The following is a 27,248-nucleotide window of genomic DNA, read 5'->3' as shown; positions in this document are numbered from 1 at the left end:
TCTTCTGGTACAACAATGCCACAGTTGCTGAGGGGATCCGGATGTTTACAGAACTGTAATGACTAATAAATTAATGAGGGAAATTAGAGAGAAATGACGAACAAAGGGATGTTAATGTTAACTTTTATGTGGTTGTGTGTCTTGTTGCTTTTCATTTAGCATGGCTGTATGGTAACTCAAATTTCACTGTACCTTGGTACATGTGACAATAAACTGGCCTTGAAACCTTGAAACCATTAAACCTGAAATTCAGGTCAAGAGTTTTTGAAAATGAAAAGGAATAGGTTGGATCAGGGAATGTCTGCAGAGCAAGTAAACCTGAGCTTAAAAACACTGATGAGTAGCCTTACAAGAGAATTATCCAGTTCTAATACAAAAAGAAAAAGCAAATTATCTGAAATTGCTGAATTCTTTATTGGGTTTAGAAAGCGGCAATATGTTCAGATGGAAGATAAGGTCTGTTCGCCCACGTAGGAACAGTGCAGGAGCCACAGTCAGATTAAAAAAAGAGCATTAAATGAGAGGCAACGGGAAGCTCAGTGTTACCTCTCTAGACTGATTGGAGGTTTTCCATAAGGCATTCCCCGAATCAGGACTTGGTTACTTAAATGTAGAGGAGCTTGCTCCATTGGTATTGAATGTTTTGAGATGCTATTATGGAATGCATTAAATCCCATCTACCTGGTGGACTTGACCCACTGCAGTTCACCTACCTCCACAACAGGTCCATCGGGAAGAAGGTGCAGGAGCCTGAAAACTAACTTCCAGGTTCAGGAACAGCCTCTTCCCTGCAGCCATCAGGCTATTAAACACTACAACCTCAATAAGCAATGGACTTCATAGACTATTATTATTATTTCACAACTATTGTTTGTTTTTTGAGTATGTGTGTATGTGTATATATACACACTGAACTTTTTATTTCTCTGTCGTTTATCATATTGTTTACAATGTACTGTGTTTACATATTCTGTTGTGCTTCAGCAAGTAAGAATGTCATTGTTCTATCTGGGACACATGCCAATAAAACGCTTTTGACTTGACGATGCCTTCGCCCTAGCCCTACACTTATCTCTAAAACACCTGAATAAGAGATACACCTATGTCAGATTCCTGTACATAGACTACAGCTCTGCCTTTAATACCATTATACCATCCAAGTTTATCACCAAACTCATAGGACATGGTGTCAGCACTCATCTCTGCAACTGTATCCTCAATCAGTGAGGTTAGACAAATCATCCTCTTCGGTAATCCTCAACACAGGTGCTCCACAAGGATGCGTTCTCAGTTCCCTTCTTTACACCTTGTACACCCGCGACTGTGCAGCCATGTACAATTCTAATTCAATTTTCACATTCGCAGACGACACCACCATTGTGGGCCGGATATCAAATAACGAAGAGACGGAAAATAGGAAGGAGATCGAGAACCTCGTGTCCTGGTGTCGAGACGACAACCTTTCTCTCAATGTCAGCAAGACTAAGGAGATAGTGATCAAATTCAGGAAGCAAAGCGGTACACAGGAGGCCTAGGACAGAAAGGTCAGTATGGGAATGGGAAGGGGAATTAAAGTGTTGGCAACTGGGAGATCAGGTAGGTCCAGGCGGCCGGACCGAAGGTGTTCAGCAAAACGATTGACCAGTCTACGTATGGTCTCGCCGATGTATAAGAGTTCACATCTTGAACAACGGATATAGTAGATGAGGTTGGAGGAGGTGCAAGAGAACCTGAAAGGACCATTCCCACCCTATCCTTGGTTTCCTCCATTATCAGCGTGAGGCTAAACGCAAATTGGAGGAACAGCATCTCATATTTTGCTTGGACAGCTTACAGCCCTGTGGCATGAGCATTGATTCCTTTAACTTTAAGTAACCCCTGCATTCCCTCTCTCTGCATCCTTCCCCCACCTGTCACACTAGCTTCTCGTTCTCACCTAGCAAACAGCTAACAATGGCCTGTTTCCTTTATCATCATTACTATTTTGCATATCTTTCATTCATTTGTTCTATATCTCTCTATATCACTGTCCACACCTCTCGTTTCCCTTTCTCCTGTCTGAAGAAGGGTCTGGACCTGAAACGTCACCCATTCCTTCCCTCCAGAGATGTACCTGTCCCGCTGAGTTACTCCAGCATTTTGTGTCTATCTTCAGTTTAAACCAGCATCTGCAGTTCCTTCCTATGCTCAACAAAATATATATTTATAGAAAATGGGGGTAAAAAGGAAGGAAATAATTGATCTGTATTTTATTCATTTAAAAAAAATTAAATGGCTAATCATTTCACAATATTCCGGCAACATAGAATCACAGCAACATAGAATTACAGTGTGATACAACATAGGAGGCCAGTCAATCCATCATAATTGCACCAACCCTTTACAGAGCTATCCAGTTGCTCCCACAATCTTATTTATTTTTCTACATTTCAACTTGCTTTCATTTTCAACTGATTTCCAGCTATTGAATTTGCTTTCACCTTTCTTTCAATAGTGAATCCCAGATTCAGCAGTGAATCCCACTACAGAGCATGGTGCTGGCCTGGCCAAGCTGGCCTTCCGTGAGTCACGGCGCAGGGCGGAAGAGGGCTTTGCCCGAGCCAGATGCTTGCCCCTTTTTGGGGGTTACGTCCGTGCCCGGGTGGTGTTAAAAAGAGATATAGTTGTATTGTAGTTATTTAGTATATTTGTAAGGATTGTAACATAGTTGTTTGAAAATTTAGTGTCTAGATAATTTGGTGAGTTTGTACTACGGTGGTGGGTGTGTTACCACGGTTATCGTGATCCTAATTAAATAAATTATTTTTGATACAAACAAAAACAAACAGATCACAGCGCTAGCGCAGAAGGGAGCTCCTGGCGAGCTCTGCACAGCCATGCTGGAGGCGGTCTTGCAACCGTCAGAGTGAGCAAGGACCTCGGCCATCGCAGAACCGTCGCCAGCGTGAGTGCCGGCGGTTGGTCGGTCAAGGATGTGCCTCCAAGAAGAAGAGGGACCTGGGGGGGGCGCAGAGATCAAAGAAGATCCTAGCATGGGGGGGCCGCGGAGAACCAAGAGGAACTCGGGGGAGGGGGCGAGGTGGGCAGAGGGCCCATCGGGGCTATATTGAATACTTTTGTAACTTTGTCGGTGCCCCAATGGCGACACTTTGACACATGACAATAAAGTGTCAATCAATCTATCAATCAATCAATGATAACAACCAGTGGGATTTAAAAATAATTTCTACTGAAATCCTGCCTTTGGCAATTTGTCAATTTAATTATCTCAAAGCTGGCAAACTTTGACAAGACTATCCCAGCTCTGATTATTACAGAGGTGTTCATCACTGGAATTCTGCAGGTTCTGTGACATCACATAATGTGATTTTAGAACTGTACTTGTCTAAGTTCTGGCAACGTGCCTTTCAAACAACTTTTGTTTGATGTAGCCCAGATGTGTTCCACAGTCTTCTAAGCTGTGAACTGGAAGAGAGATGAGTGAGACGATCCTAAGACCAACCTTAACTTGTTTACTGCCAATATCCTGCTAAGTTTTGTTTTGGCTACTTACATGAACAAAAGTTTTCTAATTAAAATGAACACTTGGCAATGAGGATTTTTTTTTAAATCTAATCAAAATGGAAATTATTTTCAAGACAATTTGGCAGTCCCTAGAGTTTGAGAAGGGTGAAGTTGAAGAAACATGCGTATGTCCCGAGGGCCAACAAATATCTTCTGAGGAGTTTGATGAAACACAAAGTGCTTTGAACTGGTAATGCAAGTCTTCAGAGAAATTACTAATAAGATTTGTTACACAAATCATGAATTAGTTATAATTTGATGTATCCCAATTGTTTTAACAAGAGCTGCAAGAACAGCGCTGGGCGGCATGGTGGCACAGCGGTAGAGTTGCTGCCTTACAGCACTTACAATGCCAGAGACCCCGACTACTGGTGCTGTCTGTATGGAGTTGCACGTTCTCCCTGTGACCACCTGGGTTTTCTCCGAGATCTTCGGTTTCCTCCCACACACCAAAAATGTACAGGTTTGTAGGTTAATTGGCTTGGTAGAAATGTACATTATCCCTAGTGTGTTGAGGATGGTGTTAACGTGCGGGGATCGCTGGTTTTATGCGGACTCGGTGGGCTGAAGAGCCTGTTTCCGCACTGTATCTCTAAAACTAAAACTAAAAAAGAATTTAGCTGCTCTCAATGACAGTGTTAATAACAGATAAAGTTGTTTACTTTCCCCCTCCCAGCTTTGTAAATAAATGCAAGCATCTCAAACTGAACTTTTGATGGAAGATTTAGCTCATGGAGGGATCAGAAGAACTTTATAATGGTGTAGCTGGATCTATTTCTATATTTATTTGTAAAATAACAAAAAATCTGAAACTATTTGATTGTTTTATGGCTTCTTTATAACATTACTATCCTCTTGCTTTGCAGGCTGTACAATTATACAGTTGGTTCTACACCTGACCCTTTGGACATCATGTGGGTTGGGTTGAAACGAACTTATGGATGCTCAGATATTTCAGTCAAAAGTATTATCAATAATGCTAAAAAGAAAAACCAAGAGGTACATGCAACTGAATAGTGTTTGCAGCCTTGGTACAGTCTTTGATTTATTTAATAATTAAATAGTCTAAAAAAAGAATCAAAGTGCTGGAGTAACTCAGCAGGTCAGGTAACATCCTTGGAGAACATGGATAGGTGATGTTTCAGGTCGGGACCTTTCTTCAAATTGATTGTGGTGGGGTGGGGCCAGGACAAAGCCTGACAAGTGAAAGGTGGTTACCGATGAGGAGGGGGTGGGGAGGTTTTGGTAGATTATTGGATAAAGGCCAAAGATGAAAAGACAAAAAGTGTAAGATGGTAATAGAAGAGAGGGGGTGAACTGTGAAGCTAGAGGAAGGAGTACAGGTAGAAGAGGAGGGGGAAAGAGAGAAATGGATGTGAGTCCAGGTGGGGGACAGGGAAGAGATGGGGAAGTGGGGTTGTTTGTAGGTTATTTAGGTAAAATTGGAGAATCCACTGTTCATACCATTAGGTTGTAAGCTGCCCAAGCATAGGTTGTAAGCTACCCATGAAAATGTCTAGTCAATGTAACAATGATATTTTACTTCCTTTTTTTGGTCCCTTTCACTACTTTTGTACCTTAGATATATTTCTGCATGAAGAATAAATTAGACTAACTAATGGTGGGCCCACCGATTCTCTCCATATGATTGCAATATCAATTGATTAGTTTGCCAGTACATTGACATCTCTTGTTCCTTTTAGTATGAGTGCGAAGCTGTTGAAGCCTCAGTAGATAGCATACAGCGGAAAGCAGCAGCTGTGAGGGAAAACTCCTCTCTGCTGGAGGTAAGTACTTAGTATTCAATGAAATATATTTGCAGCAAGTTCGTAGATTCAATGCAGGAAATGCTGTGGCTAATGTTGCATTAATCAAGCCACCCCACACAGCAATGCAACATCCTCCAAGCTAGGGAATGTACCATCTTCCCTGGAAAACAGTGCAATAGTCCCTTTGTACTATTCCAGAACATCCAATGGCTAATTTTGATAGCCTTTAAAGTATCAATGGATGCCACATTGTTTTAAAAAAATATATTTGTATTTATTAGAAGTACAGTAAATTACAGTAGTACAATCCAGATATATCTTATTACATTTATTATACCCCTTCATTTTTTAAGCTTTAAGGAAAGATATTGATAAAGAAAGTAGAGAAAGTGAGAGAAAGAAAGTTGTGTTCGTGTAAAAGAGTGATCAATGAGAAAAAAAAACAGAGACCCATTGGTTAGAGAAAATAATTAAGAAATAGACCCTAGAAAAGAAAGGAGGAAAAAGGAAAAAAAACACAAAAAAACCCCAAAGCTCTATTATTAAAACCGTGCAAAAGGGATATGCCAACTTCATATTTTTCCTCCTCCTTTACCAGATCCTGACACCATTTCTTTTTTGAAGTACTGATGCACCTTATTCTTGTAGTAAGTCGATAAATGCAGACCACGTCTTTTGGAAGTGGTCTGATTTGCCTGCAAGGGGGAGTCTCATATCTACCAGGTGTAATGTTTCAAACATATTTGAAATCCACATATTTAATGTTGGTATAGGAGCGTTCTTCCAGAATTTAAGTATAAGCTTTTTTCCCATTATTAGCCCATAATTAAATAGATTCTTTTGAAACACATTTAGTTCAGGGCTACCTTCCATTGTTCCAAAGATAATCCATTCAGGTTTTGGTATCAGTTTTATTTTGAATAATTTTGTGAAGATTTCAAAAAATTCAGTCCAAAATTTTTGAATTTTTATACAAAAAACAAATGAGTGCGCTATGGTAGCTTCTTGAGATCAGCATTTATCACAAATAGGTGAAACGTTAGGAAAAAGTTTGCTTATTTTGGTTTTTGAATAGTATAATCTATGTAAGATTTTGAATTGTATTAGAGTGTGTCTAACGTTAATCGAGCATTTATGCACATATTGTAAATGTTTATCCCACCTCTCTTTTGAAATTTTTATACCTAGTTCTTGTTCCCAGTCTCTTCTAATACCGTCAGTTGAAGGTATTTCTATATTTAAAATAATGTTATACAAGTATGATATTAAGTTTGCTGATTTAGCCTTTGTCTTCATTGCTTCGTCCAGAAGGATGCCACATTGTTTGATGGAGTTTTTACCAATGTCAATAAAAGAGATTCCTTTGTCAGTTTCCAAAGCAAATCTCTTCAGTAACCTTCCGCTGTAAACTTGCAGCCGTAAGCGTTTTACAGAGGTATCTATTTAATTACCTTTGGGGTGGTTACATGTAAATCTCTACGGTTGGACCTGAACACACAATCCTGTGACTAAAAATGGAGAGTGCTTCAGCAGCTAACATGTCAATTGTATGAAGAGTAATTCTAATTATTGTTTTTTATTTTGGTGCCTTATTTTAACAAACAACTAAATAAGACAGAAACAACTCAAATATGGGGGATCCTTTTCACATCCACAAGCGGTTTCAATTGGTTCACAAAGATTCATATTTATTATTCAGACTGGCTGGCAGTTCGGGTGGATGATCCAGAGTAGCCCAGTTGGACATTTCCTATATCACCAGCCAAAAAAAATGCAGCAACTCTGTTCATTTTAAATAAGACAGACCCCAGGTTGCATAAGAGTTCTGTTTGTGAGTGGGGGGGTGGGGGTGGGGGGGGGAAAGGGGGAAATTCTTTTTCTCAGTCACTAACTGATCGAGGATGCGTCTTTCCTCCGAGCTGCATCTTCGCCTCCTCCTCGTGGCCTACCGTCTGGATTGGCACGGGAAATGCTGATTCCGCTCTGTGGGGATGTTCATGTTAAATTCTATCGTGTGTTGTGTTATTTTTATTCATATGGCTGTATGGTAACCCAAATCTCACTGTACCAATTGGTGCATGTGACAATAAATGTAAACTTGAACTTGAAACTTGAAATAGTTTGCACGTGTCAATAGAAGAGATTTACTTGACAGTTTCCAAAGCAAATCTCTTAAGTAGTCTTCCGCTATAAATCTTGAGCTCACGACGGAAATTATGTCTAATTGATTACTTGTGGGGAAGCTACATATAAACTTTTTTTTTGAAGATTGTTTGACTTTTGAATTAACTGGCTACCCCACTTCCATAACTTCTAAAGATGTTTGCATTTCTGTCACTGACTTTCTTACCTTGAGAAATTGCTTTAAATTTATGAGAGTTTGTATAAAGTTGGATTTTTGCAAATCAGGAATTCTGCAATCTGGGGAGCTCCTGTATAAGTGAATTATGTCAGGTATTTAATGCAGAATTCTTTCAAACATTGCCAAATAAATTGCCATGACTCGAAGTTCATATAAATGTTAGTAGCAAGTGCATCATTGCTATCACTGCTTGAAATATTGGGGTGAAAGATACATCACAATCTTATTTCTTCCCCATGACAGTTAAAATTGCGACAACTCTGCAGACGTATCAAAGAGGACACCATGAAGAAACACAAAAAGATTAAAGTCGATCTGAGCAAGAGACTCAGAAAGCGGAGTCTTACTGATGAGATTGGGTCATCAAGCTATCACAACCCCAATGAGAGTTTATGCCAGACACTTGAATACGTGGTTGCCACTATGTCTGACCTGGAGGTGATGATGACAGACATTATAAACACCATTGAGGAGGACCCCAATACTGACAGAATGCCTGAGAAGGATCCCATGACATCCAGGAAAGATTCTGAAACTCGAAACATGCCACACAAGCCCAAATCTTTATCATCTGTGTTGGAGGAAGTCAGGTAACCACATAATATACAACCATATTTCTTCATTACTATCTTCCCATCATAATCTTTAATCTCCTTGTTTATCAAGTATCTATTTCACTCTGCTTTAAAATTATTTTAAAAACTGTGTCAATTGCCCTCTGCACCCACTCCACTCTTTTAAGACCCCAAAGAACCCGATATGTTTCAATCAGAGGGGCATGGTGACACAGTGGTCGAGTTGCTGCCTTACAGCGCCAGAAACCTGGGTTCGATCCTGACTACGGGTGCTGTCTGTACAGAGTTTGTATGTTCTCCCTGTGACCATGTGGGTTTCCTCCGGTGCGTCGGTTTCCTCCCACATTCCAAAGACGTACAGGTTTGTAGGTTAATTGGCTTTAGTAAAAATTGTAAATTGTCCCTAGTGTGTAGGATAGTGCTAGTGTATGGGGATTGCTGGTCGGTGCAGACTCAATGGACCGAAGAGACTGCTTCCATGCTGTATCTGTAAACTAAACTAAACATATTCAGTTCCACTCATCTAAATTCCAAAGGAAGCAACGCTTTCCTGTACAACCAACCATTCCAGGTATTAGTCTAGTAAACCTCTCTCAACAGCTTCCGGTGATATCAGGAAGCCAATAGTGTAAATTGAGCTCCATGTAACCCAAGCATAATCCATCTGGTTTTGTATTCAGTTGCCTCAGCAATAAACAATAACATCTGTTAGTTTTCCTAATGATTTGAAATATCTGAATGCAAGTCCTTTGCGAATTATGTACCAAAACATCCAGATCCCTCTTCATTGCATTAATATGTTAAATTAGCATTGAGCAATTATACAGAACTAGTATGTTTGGGACAAATGGTCCATGCCATTAATGTTTCACACAAGCCTTTTCCCCACTTTTGCTTACCTCAGCATTTGCTTGCAGTCCTTTCTCCCTGAAGTATTTGTCCAGTTATTCTTCACAGCAATGCAATTCAACAAAATGATCTTATGTGTAAGTGAATGCCACTTTCTAATCGAGAATCTGGGTAAAAAAAGCAGATGCTTCTGAATTTATTATTATTTATCAGTGACACTTTTGTATTCATGTCTCCAAGGTTCTCCCATAAGAAGAGATATTTCCCTGTCTCCACTGTATCAAACCCTTTCCTGATTTTAAAACGTCTGCAGATTTTTCCAGCTTATCCTCCTAATTATAACTTCACAATTCCAGTATTACCTGCATACAATGTTTTGTACTGTTTGTTGCTCCATTATACTTTTTTTTTTATAAGGCAGGGATCATTACTCTAGTGCTACCCAAGTGTGGTCTAACCTTGTGAAAGTTCTTTACAACTTTAACCTAATTTCTTTACTGTTTTGTTTCTTCACTTAAGGGAACCAAGTGATGGATTTGAAACACTTGATCGCAGAACTGCTAGGGAATGCAGATATTGAGTACTCCTATACATTTATGCGGAAATCCCCAGATATGCAAAGCAGCTGCCAAATTGTAGAAATGGCATTAACCATTTATTATTATTAGGATCAATGACATGGGTTCTGCATATATAATATTAAGTGCTTTAGATATTTTGAATGACACTAGATACATAAACATTGCTATCTTAACATTTGCAACTTTAGTTTAGTTTAGAGATAAATTGTGGAAACAGGCCCTTTAGCCCACTCTGAGTCCACACTGACCAGCAATTCCCACACAATAATACTATCCTACACATACTAGGGACAATTTACAATTTTAACAAGCCAATTAACTACAAACCTGTAGGTCTCTGGAGTGTGGGAGGAAACCCGAATCCCGGAGGAAACCTACGCAGGTCATGGGGAGGATGTAAAAACTCCATACAGACAGTACCCGTAGTCAGGATCGAACCTGGGTCTCTGCCGCTGTAAGTCAGCAAATCTACTGCAGCGAACACCGTGCTGCCCACTTAACCTTAAACGTAAGCCAACTTAAACCCCGTCTTTCATAATATTCATAGAGTATCTCTCTTCCAAAGAAATATAATACTAACTGAAATGATCCAGTGTTTGATAACTGAAAAATGATCTTGCACAGCACTCCAGTGCAACTAGGAGAACCATAATAGTCCAATAATAATTTATATTTAAGAAGTATATTTAATGAATCACGCACGATTGCTTCATTGGAGAACAATGTACACAAAAGAAGGGAGCAAGAGGACATGCTGAGTGTCTGAAAATAAATACAACCACACTTTCGACAGAATTGAAGACATGAGTAAATCCATTGGTTCAATTCTATACATATTTCACAGCATTACCTTATAGCTGGTGAATTATTGCCCATTGACATACTCCCACTCAAGTTAAATGTTTATGCTGTTTCCAACGAGAGATGTCAGCAATGGCAACTTGGATCACTCTCCACTTTGGCTGTAGTTGTCCTCAAATCAAGCTCAGGGTTAGGTTTATTCATCTCTTCACCAGCAACCAGAGTTCTATCTGTGCAATTGAGTGAAGCCCAGCTTTTCCAACAATGACTGGAGTAAAGTGACTTTACACATAGATTCAGGCAATGGATTTCATCTTTGAACAACTTTAAAACCAGACTGAAAGGTGAAAGAATTGAGATGCACTGCATTGATTTCAATGGTGTGATATTCTGAGTTTGAATCTATACGTGTTGGGATTTGTGGCAACTCCATTGTACATCATTTGTATGTGATACCCTGATGAGGAACCTGTGCCAAATTCATTCTACCATATATTCTATTGGAATTAGAGATAGAAGATCTCTAATTGGTGCAAAAAATTAAATGAATGATTATGCTTCATCCATTATGTGTGCTATCTTATGCCATCTTTGCCCTCCTCTTTCCACGGACATAGTTTCTGATTTTGTGCTGTTAAATCAGATATATTATATTCCCTGACAAAACAGCTTGGCCAAACTAACGGGACTTCGGTGGGCCAGGTAACTGCTCAGTAGCTAGCGCCTCTGCAGTGAAACCAGAGACATTGTTTGAAAATTCAAAGCAAATGCAGATGTTGAAATGAGCAAAATATAAAATTAGAACTAATCACCAGATTACAATATAAAGAGAGAAATAGGGTTAATGTTTCAGGACCCTGAGTTTCTCACGTTTCCGTCTTCTACAGTAAATGGACGATACATGCCGGGAGGTGGGTTTCAAATGTAAACCCTTCTAATAACTTTTTGTCTTTTCCTCTCTAAAGTTCCTTCAGTGCCACTGGTATGCCAGATGTTCTATTCCCTCCATCGCACATGTTTCACCTAAAAGCAGGAAACATTAATGCAGGGATTAATAAGTGCTACGTTTCCCAACTTCACCTCTCAGGCCAATTCAAGTCATCTCCCACTAACTTGTGCAATTTTTTAATATCTGATGCGATGTGTTGGCTAATGTTCATAGAAGTGCCGCCTTCACTTTATTATTGCCCCGCTGGCAATATTACTTTAGACTTTGGGATACAGCGTGGAAACAGGCACTTCGACCCACCGAGTCTGCGCCGACCAGCGATCCCCACACAGTAGCACTATCCTACAAAGGACAATTTTACAAATTTACCGAAACCAATTAACTTACAAACCTTTATGTCTTTGGAGTGTGGGAGGAAACCGGAGCACCCGGAAAAAATCCATGCGGTCACAGAGAGATTGTGCAAACTCCATAGTCAAGATTGAATCTGGGCCTCTGGCGCTGTAAGGCATCAACTCCACCACTGCTCCACTACACCACCCTATTACGTGGTCATTGATGGAGGGTTTTCACTTTTGCTAAATCTGAGTAAGGGGAAAATCACAAATAATATTGAAACAAAGTGTTATTTTTGCCTCTGTATATTTAGTTTTGGTTTAGTTTAGAGATAAGCGCGGAAACAGGCTTTTCGGCCCACCGAGTCCATGCCGATCAGCGATCCTCGCACATTAACCCTATCCTACACACACTAGGGGCAATTTACACTTATATCAAGACAATTAATTTACCTACCTGTACGTCTTTGGAGTGTGGGAGGAAATCGAAGATCTCGGAGAAAACCCACGCAGTTACGAGGGGAACGTACTAACTCCATACAGACACACCAGTAGTCAGGAACGAACCTGATTGCCATTAATACTAAGGCAGTAACTCTACAACTGCGCCACCGTGCCACTCAACATTTATTCGATAGAAATAAATTAAAAGCAACAGAAAGCTCACTCCAACTTAGTAAGGATATTTATAAATGCTCAAAAGACTGCAATTAGAAACCAGATAACTGACTGTTTCTTACTGTGCTTTAAAACCGTCTAATGCTGACAGAACTGAACAAGAACAACTAAAGGAGTTTGTATGAAGGTTGGATACTTGCCAATTTTGTGCATGGAGATTTGTATGGTTTATGCAAAAAAGCTCTGGTCATATACAGTCTCATTGTACTGTGAATACAAAAGTCCCTAATCCATGCCTGGGGATTGCCATTATTACTAAACAAAAGTTGACTGTGAATCTAACTACATGCGGGATACTGAAGCATGAACCTCTCTGTCTTCAGAACATAGAACAGTACAGTACAGGAAAAAGCCATTCGGCCCACAATGTCTGTGCCAAATGTGTTGTCGTTAAATTAATCTCCTCTGCTTGAATGTGATCCATATCACTCTGTTTCCTAAAGATCCAAATGCCTCTCAAATACCACAATCGTGTCTACAACCACCACTGCTGTTAGCGCATTCATTCCATCACTCTTTGTACAATAACTTTTTCCACACATTTCCTTAAAATTCTGCCCTTCTCACCTTAAAGCTGTGTCCTTTAGTCTTTGAGATTTCCACATTTGAAAAAAGGTTCTGACTGTCTTCCCTATCTCTGCCTCTCACAATTTCATATACTTCCATCAGGTCTCCACTCAGCCTCCAGAGAAAACAGTTCAAGTTCCTCAAAAAACTTCTAATACCCTCTAATCTAGGCAAACTCTTCTGCACCCTCCAAAGCCTTCACATCCTGAGTAGAACGACTAGAACTGCTCAGAGTACTCCAAATGTGGTCTAACCCAAGTCTCATAAAGCTGCATCATGACCCCCTGACTAATATACTCAATGCCCCGATTGATGAAGACCTTACGTCTTCATTACCACTCTATCTACTTGTGTTGCCACTTTCATGGAGCTATGGATTTGGACACCATTTCTGGCTTCAAAGAAACTGGAATCAAACATATACTCCTACTGCTCTTAAATGGCATGTAATTCCAACAGCTTTGCTGTGCCAGAGAAGAAGAATATTGCTCAATGAATACATGTTATCCGTTAGCAGAAAGTTCTGCCTTCAACATAATCCTGGCTACATAACAACACCAACTTAACAACACCAAACATGAGCACTTAGCACAGAGGTTGGAGATACCAGAGGATCATTGCTCTATTGCTAACATCATGGTATTCAAGTGTAGCATTGGGTGGATGGAAAATCCCAACTGGATTACATTGCCTTTCGTCCTATTTAGATCCAATTTTAAAGGTCATGTTCTAATTTGTTATCCTTCACCTCTCGTCCTGATTATTCAATAGATTTCTTTCAAGATATGGCTCCCTTTCAAGTACATCATTTCAACATTAAAATTCCCTCTGGTTTTGTGCCCCTCAAGTTGGTGCATACTCAATTTTTTAAGTTTACAAAAAGTCCTGTTGTTTTGCCCATGATTTAATTACTGTTGTAACAAATAGTCATACAGCATGGAAACAGTCCCTTTGGTCGACTTTCCCACACTGACCAACATGTCCTATCTACACCTGCGTGTGTTTGGCCCATATCCCTCTAAACCTCTAAATCAAGATCCTGCTACAATTTTTGACAACCATCTTCACTATCTACAATAACACCCACTTTAGTGTCATCGGCAAATGTGCAAATCATGCCATGTACTTTCTCATTCAAATCATTGATATAGATGACAAATACCAATGGGCTCCAACACCAAACCCTGAGGCACATCACTAGTCACAGGCCTTCAGTCCGAAAAGCAATCTTCCACCATCACAATCTGCTTCCTTCCATGAAGTCCATTTTCTATCTACTTCCCTTGAATCCCATGGGATCTAAACTTCCAGAGCTACCTACCATGTGGAACCATATTGCTGAAATCCATATATATAATGCCTACAGCTCTGCCTTCACCCACCTCTTTGGTCACATCATTGAAAACTCAATCAGATTCTGATCAATACGATCAGAGCTTTTTTTACATAAACCATACAAATCTCCATGCACAAAATTGCCAAGTCTCCAACTTTCATACAAACTCTTTTAGTTGTTCTTGTTCAGTTCTGTCAGCATTAGACGGTTTAAAAGAACGGTAGGAAACAGTCAGTTCTCTGGTTTCTAATTGCAATCTTTTGAGCATTTGTAAATATCCTTACTAAGTTGGCGTGAGCTTTCTGTTACTTTTAATTTATTTCTATCGAATAAATATAATACAATGAAAAAATTAAAGGTCCTCAGTGCAAAAACAAAAATTGAACTCAGTTTGACTGATGTGGATGAAGGTGGTGAATGGAGTTAAAAGTTTATTTTTAAAACCAAAAAATCAAACATAGTTATAGTTTCAACATTTTCTTGGGCTTTGGAACATGAGAGACTGCAGATGCTGGAGTCTAGCAAAACAAAAGGAGAGATTCTGGAGGAACTCAGTGGGGTGGGCGGCATCTGTTGACATTTTGGGCCGGGACTCTTCATCTTGACTGAAGGAATAGAAGGGAGATAGCTAGTGGAAGAATAGGGAGGAGGATGGACTCAAAGCCTCAGGTGCCTGAGGTCCAGGCTGAGTATTAGCAGTGTTGACCTGGAGCCTAAGTCCCTAGGGTGCTCACCAACCCTTGCAGGAGCAAGGGGGCTCCCTCATGTCATCACCCGGCTGGCTGAACATGGTTCCAAACATGTCATTGCTGGTCGCCAATTCCAGTCTACTACAGAGGATCCTAAGACTTGGCAAGATATGGGCCCTGGGCACTTGAACCCGACACCCAGTGTGCCATGAGAACCCAAGCGTGGGCTGGATGAACACAACCCTAGGCCGGATGGAGCCTACAACAGCTTAATATTATTCATGAAGGTTAGAAATGGGAAGGGTTAAGGAGAGAGAAGGGATTTTTCAGACGCTCCATATGCTGACTACCAAATCTCTGTGATTGTTTCAGGAAGACTCTGGTGGATTTTAACTCGGAATATCATGAAGATGTTGCCCTGACAGAAGAAGTGTCCAAGCAGACGGACAAAATCAAAGAGAAGATGAGCTGTTTATTGAACCAGTGGGAGGTCAGTCAAGAGCAAGAGTCCAGTTTGCATAAAATGCTTGGAGACTTCAGAAATGAAACAAACGACATTTCTATCAGGTAACTCAATGAGAAGAATGAACTTGTGATCATTTGATTTGATGGGATGGGAAGGTGATGTGGGAGAAGGAGATCATGTTATGATCCTGGTGTCTCCCTGCTGCCATTCTTGCCTGACAAAGGCAGGAAGGCCCAGAATATTGGGGCCCCATTGGGATGGAGACACTGTTTTAACCAAGGTCCCATCTAAGGAGCACGTGGCCTCCAACCCATCAAGTGGCCATTTTTACAATTGAAGTTTAAGTTAGTAACATGTAAAATGAAGTGGGTTATGAAATGTGTTCCCACCCTAAGTCTCCCCAAGTCCCTGACTTGCAATTCCCTTAATTGCAAGGATGTAACACTGAGACAGAACTGTGTGATATATTTAGTGAATGGTGCAACAAGGTGTAATTAGCTATCTTAAGAGTGAGTTGATTGTTATCATTTGAAAGTGAGTCATCTAAATGATGGTCCTTGCACTGATCAATCTTCCATTTTGTTTTATTCTGTCTGGAGTCCGTAGGCCTGCAGTTATTGAACATTTTTTTGAACAGTCATTGGAATGAATCTCCATATGGGGGTTATATACAAGTTAACAAGAAATTGATACCATTTTTATAACTGAGCCAAGTGAAGTATTTTCTGCCAATAGGCGACAAATCCAAAAGCCGAAATCCGCCTGAATTACCTGGCCTGACTGGCTGGTGTATCTCAGATGATATATTAAACAGTGCAGCTCTGATCTGGGATGAATGGGATGAAAATGAACCAGTTTAACTATAAGAACCAGTGCTCATTGTTGTGATAATCACCTAAAATGTAGAAAGCATTTTATCAGGATGCATCACAGCATGGTTTGGGAACAGTGGGAACAGCTCCATCCAAGACAGCAAGAAATTGCAGAGAATTGTGGACGTAGCCCAGACCATCACACAAACCAACCTCCCTTCCATTGACTCCACTCACACCTCACGCTGCCTCGGCTGGGCCACCAGCATAATCAAGGACGAATCACACCCCGGCCACTCCCTCTTCTCCCCTCTCCCATCGGGCGAAAAGATATAGAGTTGTGAAAACGCACATCTCCAGATTCAGGGACAGTTTCTTCCCAGTTGTTATCAGGCAACTGAACCATCCTACCAACAATTAGATAGCAGTCCTGAAATACTATTTACCTTATTGGAGACCCTCGGGCTATCTTTGATCGGACTGTATTAGACTTTATCTTGCACTAAACATTATTCACGTTATTCCCTTTATCAGGTATCTATACACAGTGGATGGCTCGATTGTAATCATGTATTGTCTTTCTGCCAACTGATTAGTATGCAACAACAGCTTTTCACTCTACACATGACAATAAACTACTCAGAACGGTACCGTGGCAACTGATTCCTAAAAAGCTGAAGAGTTGGGAAACCATTTCAGTGAAGCCATTGAAATGCAGTTCTACGCCCACTTTGATCAAGCACAATCCAGAGGTCTTTGAGCAATAAATGTGGCATTTGCAGCCTAAAACCCGAAGAAATTATCAATAATTATACAAATGCAGTAATGAATTAGTGCTGACACTACGTTTGGGTGATCCTAGACAGTGCCTGAGGGAATCGATGCTTCCGTGAGCAAGCAAATAAGTATTTCCATGCAAAACTCTTCAATGAACACAATCTCACTTTTGACCGTTGCTATGGAAATGTCATCTATAAATGCACCAGTATTTCCATCAATACAGGATATAAACACACATGTTGTACATCTTCCTGCAAGTAATTGCAACATTTTCTTTATCAGGCCTGATTCAATAGATAGCACGGGCGGTTTTAGCAGAAATATTTGCCAATATTGTCAGCCATTCATCTCTCTGCATCTGTTTAGCACCACATGTTGTACTAATCGCATGAAGATGGGACTCACAGCGTCTGCTACAAAACAAGAAAATTATTCATATTTCAGACAACATCAGCGCATAGATGTCCCAGCAACAAGACAAGGCATCTAATAAGCAATCAGAGAGAGGTACATGATGCCTCTTGAAGTAAATGACTACAAAGTATGTACTTAAAATTGCAAAAATGGTAGGGCAGCAAAGGGAAGAATAAAAGCGGCAAGTTCAAGACAGCTCTGATGACCAAAACCTTGAAAAGAGCACAGATGTGGCTGCAAACTGCATATTGCTATTATGTGAAAAGGGAAATATGCAACATAGAGACAGCAAAATCTCATTAATGAGCAGCAACATAATGCGACACACTTCTTCAGATAAAGCACTGGAAATATTGGAGCAAGTCTTCACTGATTGTGCCACCAAGATTGTAGATGATTACATACCTATCTCGCCAGGCAGAGATTGGTAGAAGGTACTCAAGCTTGACATCAAAAATTTGTTCAGCTTCAGTGCTCAGTGTTGAGGAGGCTCTTGTTGAAGAACACAGATTTGTTCAAAGATTCCTACAGTGGCTTTGAGGGGAAGATTTGCATTCAGGACTGTTAGAAATAAAAATAAAAAGAGAGGAAACAGTTACAATGAACCAGCTATACCAGATTTACAAGTCCAATCACTTCATCAATCTCCAAATTCCCTGGAACCTCTTCATTAGTGATTGCATAGTTTGTGTAGTTCTCAAATCATCGTTAGTTATTGACGGATGGTCATCTGGCGCACAATTCGCATGTGTGATCACAGTTCACTCGTGTGATCACAGTTCACTTGTGTGATCACATTTGCACTGTTGGTCACTGATTGCACATTCATTTGTTATGTTCTCTTCCACTGTATTTTCTATCCCATGGCCTTGTTCACCACTAACGTTAGAATTTAGAGAAACAGTGCGGAAACAGGCCCTTCGGCCCACCGAGTTTGCATCAACCAGTGATTACCCCGTACACTAGCACTATCCTACACACTCGGGACATAAAAGTGACAGAAAGCCCGAGCACCCGGAGAAAACCCATGGGGAAAACACAGGGAGAACGTACAATCTCGGAACAGACAGCACCCGTAGTCGGGATCGAACCAGGATCTCTGGCGCAGTAAGACAGCAGCTCTACTGCCGCGCTACTGTGCAGGTTAATTGGCCACTGTAATATTGTCCCGAGTGTGTTGGGACTGGATGCAAAAGTAGGATAACATAGAACTAGTGTGCACGGGTGATGTATGGTTAGCGTGGACTCATTGGGTTGAAGGGCCTGTTTCCATGCTGTATCTCTAAACTAAGCTAAACAAAACTAAACTAAATCATCCTCAACGTACTTCCCTAACATAACCAAACCTTTCTACCTCTGTTGCAGCTTCAACAAGCTTCAGGATCGGGGAGTTCCATTCTTAGGAGAGAGTATTTCTACCATCCAGCTTGAATGACCTACCTCTAACTTTACGATAATGTTTCCTCTACCTGGACTCCTCTGTGGGCTTTCTATTTGCTGCTTCCAGCTGAAATTAAAATGTTGTCCCTCCCTGCAAATGAGATTAGAACTTTACTAAATCTTTGCAACCTCTGTGCTAAAAGGGCACATCAGAAACACCCAGTATACTCTTTAGTACACTCAAACTGGTCTGCCGTGTACGCCAGAACCAGAAGCTAACCAAGTGCTTTCAACCAATTTTCTTTCAGCATGAATGAATCTTCTGATGCTATATCCAAAATTGCATCGGACACCAATGATCTCACGGGAATTCAATCACTTTTAGAAGCTATTTTGGTTGAACTACACAGAGCCAATGACCTGAGTCAGAAAAGTAGTTACTTACTGACCAAGCCACAGAGTGGAAAGTGAGTATGAACGTAAGGGAACAAAGCAGAGCAATTGAAATGTACTATGCCTTGATTTACTGCAAAATATTAATAATGTTACCCATCTTATATCTAGAGGAATTTTGATTGGTATCAATACGCAATGTGTTTGATTCATGGCAATCTCTAAATGGAGAAACATCAGCGTATAGGTACAAAGTTAATTGAAAGTGGTGACACAGGAAACAGAATGGTGAAGATATTATTCAAGCTTGCCTTCATCATTCAGGGTATTGAGAACAGGAGTTGGGAAGTCATGTTGCAACTGTACACATCAATAGTGAACACCACATTTGTGGTACTGTTTTTCTTGCCTAGTTATAGGAAGGATGTCATTAAGATGGAAATGGTACAGAAAAAAGCCTGTGAATGTTTCTGGGACAGGAGGAACCCTACAGTGCCGGACGACTACCCTTCTTCACACCCTGCCTGTTGCAAAGACTCTATCCCTACTCCCAATTCCATCTCCAGTGCAACTGCTCTCAAGATGAGGTGCTCCATACCAGGACATCTGAGATGCCCTCATTCTTCAGGGAATGAGGGGTCCCCTCTTCTATCATAGATGAGGGCCTCATACGTGTCGCTGTATCCTATAGTTCTGCTGCTGCCCCCCCTCCCCCAATTGCAACAGGGACAGAGTCCCCCTAGTCCTCACCTTTCACCCCATCAGCCGTCGCATATAACACCACCTCCAACATTTTCAATGGGATCCCACCACTAGTCTCATCTTCCCATCTCCACCCCTTTCCGCAGAGATCGTTCCCTCCGCAACTCCCTGGTTCACTCATCCCTTCCCTCCCAAAGAAACCCCTCCCCAAGAACTTTCTCCTGCAACCACAGGAGATGCAACACCTGTCCCTATCCCTCCTCCCTCGACTCCGTCCAGCGTCCTCCAACATTCTTTTCAGGTGAGAGAGAGGTTCACTTGCACGGCCTCCAACCTCATCTCCTTATTCTCGGTATGGGCTCCTATTTATCGGCGAGACCAAGCGCAGACTGGGCGATCATTTCGCTGAACACTTATGCTCAGTCTGCCTTGGCCTGCACGATCTCCCGGTTGCCAAACATTTGGACTCCCCTTCCCATTCCCATGCTGACCTTTCTGTCCTGGGCCACCTCCACTGTCAGAGTTAGACCACATGCAAATTGGTGGAACAGCACCTCATATTTCATTTGGGCAGCTTACAATGCAGCGGTATGAATGATGATTTTTTTTCTAATTTCATTCCCTGCATTTCTCACTCCCCCTACCTGAGTTCCACTGTTCGCATCCCTGTGTCCTTTTGTTATCATCTTTTCCCCAGCTAACAATGAGCCATTATTGGCTTCACCCTTCCCTGGTCATCTGTTGCCAGCCCTCATTTGTTTTGGCCTTTTCCTACCTCCCATTCCACCCCCCCCCCCCCCCCAAAGTTATTTTCAGTCTAAAGAAGGGTTCTGACCTGAAACATCACCTAATCCTTTTCTTCAGAGATGCTGCCTGACCCGCTGAGTTGCTCCAGTACTTTGTGCCTATCTTTCTTACAGACCCTTTACAGAAATGTTTCATAAATCGCCACAAAGATGTATTCTGTTGGGAAAGAATGGCTCTAACAGAAGTATGTACAGTCCAGGCTAACTAAAGAATTTTAGGGAAGACATCATACTGAAATAAAAAGCACACAAAGTTGTAGGATTGGGAAACTTATAGAGCCTCAGCATTACATCTCTCTTGGATGGGCATGGACAAGTTGGTCCGAAGGGCCTGTTTCCCTTTTGTGACTCTGAGACCCTTCCATTGTTAATTGTTTTTATATCATTATTGCCTTTCTATCATTTTTATTCTGTAATTCTATCGTGTTTTTCTGAGCTTTTGGACCGAGGGCACATCTTCCAGCGAGCCCTTGTTTACATTGGTTCCATTCTCTCCTGTCTTGCTAGTGTCCTTGAATGCTGCTTCAGTGCAGAGGCGGTGCAGCAGGTTCTGAAAAAGTCAACATCCTCGATAGCAGAGGAAATTCATCGCATGGAGGACAGTACCTATAAGGAAGTGAAGACCTGGAGGCAAAAAGTTGAGGTAGGAATAGCAGCGGTTCATGGAGAGAGGCCATTCTGCCCTATGAGCCTTTTCCACCATTGCTTTAGTTTTACAGACACAGCATGGAAACAGGCCCCTTGGCCCACCAGGCCCCTTGGCACCCCAAGCTGCCTGTCCCGCCGAGTTACTCCAGCATTTTGAGTCTATCTTTGGTTTAAACCAGCATCTGCAATTCCTTCCTATATATTCATCCAACTGCCTTTGGTTACCAGACAAACTCTATCAATTCCAATCTGAAAGCCTCGGAGTCCCAGCACTGACTTCTGGTTAAGGTGCTTTCTAATTTCCCTCCTGAAGAGCTCAATTATAATTTTAAGATAATTTCTCCCTGTTCAAAATTGCCTTGCTAGAATAAATTATTGCTTTGAGTCCAACTTGATCAAATGCCTCCAGCATTTTATTCCACGATCAATTCATCCAGTAGAAAGATGGCCATGTTTACGTACAATCGCTTTCTCTGTAGCCCAGCATCGTTCTGGTGAATCTTTCCCATTACCCTCCACCAAAGGCAAGCATAGCCTACCTGAGATATGATGCCTTGGATCAAACCAATTGTCCAGGTTGGTCTGGCCATGGCTCTTAATACTGAAGCTTTTCTTTCTTATTTATTAAAGACAAAATAGTCTATAAATTTATGAACATGGAAACTTGCTTAAGGCTGATGTATGGCCAAAGTGCCAATCAAATGTGATGAATTAAATCAGCCAGAAAGTATTACCTAAGTTTAGTCATGAGCATTATTTAAATCATTTTCTTTTATCTTTACAATTGACAAATCAAACCAATTCAAGTATAATAGGTAGAGTGAAGGAAAAAGGTACAGAGTGTAGAATATAGTTCTCAGCATTGCAGCATAGCAATTCCAGAGACCAAGTCTTGTCCACAATAAGGCAGAAGAGAATTAAGCTGTACTCTAGGACAGTTTAGAAGCCTGATAACGGAGGGGAAGAAACTGTTCCTGAGTCTGACGACACATGTTTTCAAGCTTCTGTATATTCTGCCCAATGCGAGAAGGGAGAAGAAGGAACAACTTGTGTTGGAAAGGTCCTTGATTATGCTGGCTGCCTTCCTGAGGCAGATGGAGTCAATGATGGGGTGTCTAGTCCGTGTGATGGACTGGACTACATTTACAACTCTCTGCGATTTCATGTGGTTTATAGAACATGTAGAAAATAATGAGCGGTCCCAGTGGATAATGGGACGTTGTTCCTGTTGGTGAGGAGTTGATGACCACAGGTCACATGATTAAATGAAACAGAGGAGAATTAAGAACAACATGAGGAAAGGTTGGAAGGAACTGCAGACGCTGGTTTAAACCGAAGATAGACACAAAATGCTGGAGTAACTAAGCGAGACAGGCAGCATTTCTGCAGAGAAGGAATGGGTGACCATTCTTCAGACTGTCAACGAGAGAGGGAGATACATAGATAAAGAAGTGTAAGGTGTGAAAATGAGACAATAGAGATCAAGGAAATTAGAATAGATCATTGTTAGCTGGGAGAAGATAAAAACAAAGCAAACAAGAGATAAAATGTAATCCGAGACAGTCAGACTGATTGGAGAACTGGGCATGGAGAGAGAGGAAAAGCAAGGGTTACTTGAAAGAACGATCTGTGCAGTGTGTGGAATGCAGTGCTCCCAGTTGTGGAGGCATGTTCCACAGTGGTCTTTAAGAGGTACAAGGATAGATATATGGAGAAGAAAAGCTTGTAAGGCTGTGGAGAAGAGGTTGTTGACAGTTGCTCTTGGAGAGGGCTGGCAGGGACGTGAGGGGCCAAATAGCCGCTTTCTCTGCAATAACCATTCTCTGATTCTGTGATCACCCATAGGACTTGCGTCACCAGCTGCACCAGGAACATTTTCGTTGCTGCAGCATGGAATATGAAACTCGTCTCATCAGAGATGAAATCATGCAGTTACAGACGCATCTGTTCTGTGAACAGTCATCTGAAAGGTATGCACCATGAATGCACTATGTGCCTACAGGTTCTTGGTTACTTCATACCGGCTGCTAGGTGTTAACAAAAAATAGATTTTGTTTTCTCACACCCTTCTTTGATGAATACAATCTCAACACAATACCTGTTCTTCATATTTCTGAACCAACTCAAGGGGCATTGGTCTGCAGGAAAGTTTCCACAACCAAGTCTTGTCTCCAAATACTCCCTTTTCGAGACCCTTTGTTAAGACCCTGTCCTGATGCAGATCCTTGACGCAAAGCATTGAGCATTCCTCCGTCTCCATGGGCGTTGGCTGATCCGCTGAATTCCTCCAGAAGTTGTTTTTTTTGCTCCAGATACCAAGATCTGCAGGTTCCTGTGTCCCATTTCACCTCATCTGGTTCAAAGGTTGCAAATTCGCCCATCTCTGCACAAGTCCGCCCCCTTGTGGATGGATAAAGCAGGATTTGAAAATGTCGGCTTAGGCACATAAGTATAAATAATTAGCTCCTAAATGAAAAGCATTTGTGCATTTCATTCATTGATTTTATAATATTAAACCGCTCACTGAGTCACCATCTTATGAGGAGAATATGGGAAAGACAGAATTAATAGGTAGAGTTTTATTCAGTCACTATTTACCCTGTCATATTCTTCTGTAGGCTTAGATTTTCAAGAGGCTTGATGTATAATTAGTTCTTCTTCTCAATTTAGCCACTCCAGGGCAGGTTGCCAACTTGAGACCAAAATAATAGGGCATTTAATCAGAACACAGATGGGTATTCTCCTGCTAAATTCTGCACATTTTGGAAACCGCTTACGCATTATAGTATCCATGAGTTTCTTTGTGTTGCTGAAGCACACGTGACTTGGTGGAGAGGGAGCTGTACAGAACATCCTTTATTTACAGCAGTAACCCTCAACTAAACAGCAGTGTCAGGAACACCAATGTACCAAGATCATACCATGTGGTGCATTCATTACATTTGAGCCTGAAGAAGGGTCGGCAAACTGGAGGAACAGCACCACATTTTGCACTTGGGTAGTTTACAACCCAACAGTATGAACATTGAATTTTCCAATTTTAAGTAACCTCCAACAACCCCCCCCTCCCCCCCCACCACCCGCCGCCCCAACCAACCCCTTTCTCCCCCACATTCCCTGAGCCCCACCTGAACTCGCACCTATTTCTCCCCTCACAATCTCCCTCCTCCTACATTTCTTCCTCTGGCTACACATTTTGCAACACTTCAATCCATCTGCCCCACACCTTCTGCTCTAACCACTGGCCTTTGTTTCAACCAGCTTTTTAAAAAATGTTTCAAGGGTCCTACAGTATATTTGTCCCAAATGCAGCTGCACAGTAAAATTTGTTTTGCATAGATTACACATGTTGATATATTGCACATGACGCATTTTTGGCACCATTATTCAAAGTACAAAGTCCGGTCAGCCCGCACCCTCGCTTGATGTACTGGAGCAGTTCCCGTGAACCGAAGTCCCACTCCTCGTCTGGCCATCTTTGTGTCCCGGAGCACCTCCTGCAGCAGACCTTGCAGGCGCTGGAAGCATTACCTCGTTTCACCCTCCCACCGGCCCCCGTTGCTCTTGTTCAATGTCTCCGGCTCCCTCCCGGTTCCACCGTCCGACGTGCCTTTGGGTATTCTCCCGTCAAAACCCCCCCCCTCCCCCCCTCGCCTGCGTCTACCTATTCCCTGCCAAGTTTTATCCAGACTCTCCTCTCTCCCAGCTATCTTTCCCCCAACTCCATCTTACGATCAGTTTGAAGAAGGATCCTGACCTGAAAGGTCACATATCCATGTTCTCCACTTATCCATGCTGTCTGACCCGCTGAGTTACTCCAGCGATTTGCGTCCTTTTTCTCGGGTACCAATATAGCGCTGTAAATGAGCTTTCTCAATGCTGAACACCTAGATATTTCCTAGAAATAAAAACTGGGCCAATGTTTTCTGTTGTTTTATTTATAACTACCTAGCCGCCATTAACCTTAAACCTCTGCTCTCTCATCCCGCTTTCCCATCCGTTACTCAACCAAGTTTTAAAAAGTCCAACACCGAGGACATCTTCCGTAAAATTTGTGAAATATGTGATCGCGTCCAAGAACTCAGCCAGGGGACTAGTCATCCTTTACAAGATAAAAAAAGCAGCTTCACCGTGTCCTCAGTGCAGAGGAGCTGACTGCTGAAACCTTGAGTGATAAATAAGCCCACTGGAAATAAACCTCAACAAGGAAATCTAGGATTTCTGTCTCCATCCTGCAGATTGAAGCCTGCTTGTGTAAAATCTACTGGACGGCATTGAAGTATCATTGCTCTTTATAGTTTAATTTCCAAGGTCAGATAATTACCTGCAATAAATTCTGTCATAGATAACCGGCTTAATTGATGCATTTTATAACAATGGTAACATTAATTGTTTAATTTAGTCTAGTTTAGAGATTGTCTAGCACGGAAACAGGCCCGTCGACCCACCAAGTCCGTGCCGACTAGCGACCCCCGTACAGTAACACTATCTTACACACTCGGGAAATTTTACCATTTTACCGAAGCCAATTAACCTACAAACTTGTACCTATTTGGAGTATGGGAGGAAACCGGAGCAGCAGTAGAGTTGCTGCCTTAAGCGGCCTTTTCACGGGGCGAGTTGACGCAAGATGTCACCAGAGTGAAGAGGTCGTGGTCCAGCACGAGTCTCGCACGATATAACGGCAGTAGATAAAGAGTTCCCACGGTACTCGGCATTTCTGCTATTTGTGCGAGTGACTTGTCCGTTTCCCGAGCTTTCCCGTTAAATCTTGAATGAACATCGTGAACTACACGTGACACAAATGATGTAACTTTTTTTTTCACACACTATATATATCCTCCCTTGGTTGAATTGGCTCATTTGGAGACATATTTTACTGTGTATGTGGGAGACACAGATGGACTGAGCACAGTACCTCGGTCTTACTGTGTGTGGGAGAGGGGGAGAAAGAGACGTACACTCACAGAGGCAGAGTCTCTCAGGCTGTGTAAGAGGGAGGGAGAGAGAGAGAGAGGCACACACAAGGTGGATGTGAAATCTCACCTGCCTGTTTCAGTGACAGACACCCGCCGTCAGTAAATGAAGACACCCCCATCTGTCTCCCCCTCCTCTCCCTCGACTCCCCCACCTTTCTCTCCCAACTCCAGTCCCGTCCCGACCCCCTGGGAAACTGAATAGAGCAACAGTCAACTGCTGCCTGTGCGCTGATATGACAATAAAGGCTACTTTACTTTACTGAGTTAAAGAGTTCCCACGGTAGACTGTAAAACTGGGACCCTGGTTCTGGACTCCCCCAACACCGGAACCCTTCTTCAGACAGCCTAATCGGAATTGAGTCTGAAGATGTGTCTCGTCCCGAAACATCAGCTTTTTTTCTCCAGAGATGCTGCTTGACTCGCTGAGTTACTCCAGCTTTTTGTGTCTGTCTTCGGTTTAAACCAGCATGTACAGTTCACTCCTTACACGGGTCTCTGTACAACATTGATTGGTAGCGTTCTGGACCCCTGGACCCGAGGACTCCGACCTGTATCTCTCAAAGAAGTACATGTGAAAATTTTCTCACGGACCATAAAAATGCGTAACCTTTCAGTAAAGTCCCTTTTAAAGTCCCTTTTAAAGATTATAGTTATTTTCTTGAATCTCATTAACATAACTCATGAATAAGTTGATGTCCATATGCGGATGCAAATCTTTATTTTTATTTATTTTTTAAATTCAATCCCACATAAGATAATTTTTACTCACCTTCTGTTCCCTCTGTCCAGCTTCCGGGTTCACCGTTCGCAGGA

General features: G+C 41.7%; 1 protein-coding gene across 1 annotated transcript; it reads left to right on the top strand.

The window, feature by feature from the left end:
• The first annotated feature begins 297 nt into the window (after positions 1 to 297).
• LOC116984408 (testis-specific serine kinase substrate-like) lies at positions 298 to 25,805 on the top strand. The gene is made up of 10 exons (XM_033038564.1): positions 298 to 456; positions 3,639 to 3,754; positions 4,431 to 4,563; positions 5,268 to 5,351; positions 7,939 to 8,285; positions 15,428 to 15,622; positions 19,216 to 19,374; positions 21,316 to 21,451; positions 23,302 to 23,426; positions 25,470 to 25,805. The coding sequence occupies exons 1-10, from the start codon at positions 298 to 300 to the stop codon at positions 25,609 to 25,611; spliced, it is 1,596 nt and encodes a 531-aa protein (XP_032894455.1). The 3' UTR covers positions 25,612 to 25,805.
• Positions 25,806 to 27,248: the final 1,443 nt, after the last annotated feature.

Source organism: Amblyraja radiata, chromosome 20, assembly GCF_010909765.2.
Source record: "Amblyraja radiata isolate CabotCenter1 chromosome 20, sAmbRad1.1.pri, whole genome shotgun sequence".
In the NCBI taxonomy this organism is placed as follows: Eukaryota; Metazoa; Chordata; class Chondrichthyes; order Rajiformes; family Rajidae; genus Amblyraja; species Amblyraja radiata.
The sequence above is the reverse complement of the archived record's forward strand: the minus strand, read 5'-3'. Positions and strand labels throughout refer to the sequence as shown.

Coding starts and splice junctions, on each gene's coding strand:
- LOC116984408 (XM_033038564.1), top strand. CDS start 298: ATGTCTGCAGAGCAAGTAAACCTGAGCTTAAAAACACTGATGAGTAGC. Junction 8,286..15,427: donor TCTGTGTTGGAGGAAGTCAG/GTAACCACATAA, acceptor TGATTGTTTCAG/GAAGACTCTGGTGGATTTTA. Junction 23,427..25,469: donor TGTGAACAGTCATCTGAAAG/GTATGCACCATG, acceptor TACTCAACCAAG/TTTTAAAAAGTCCAACACCG.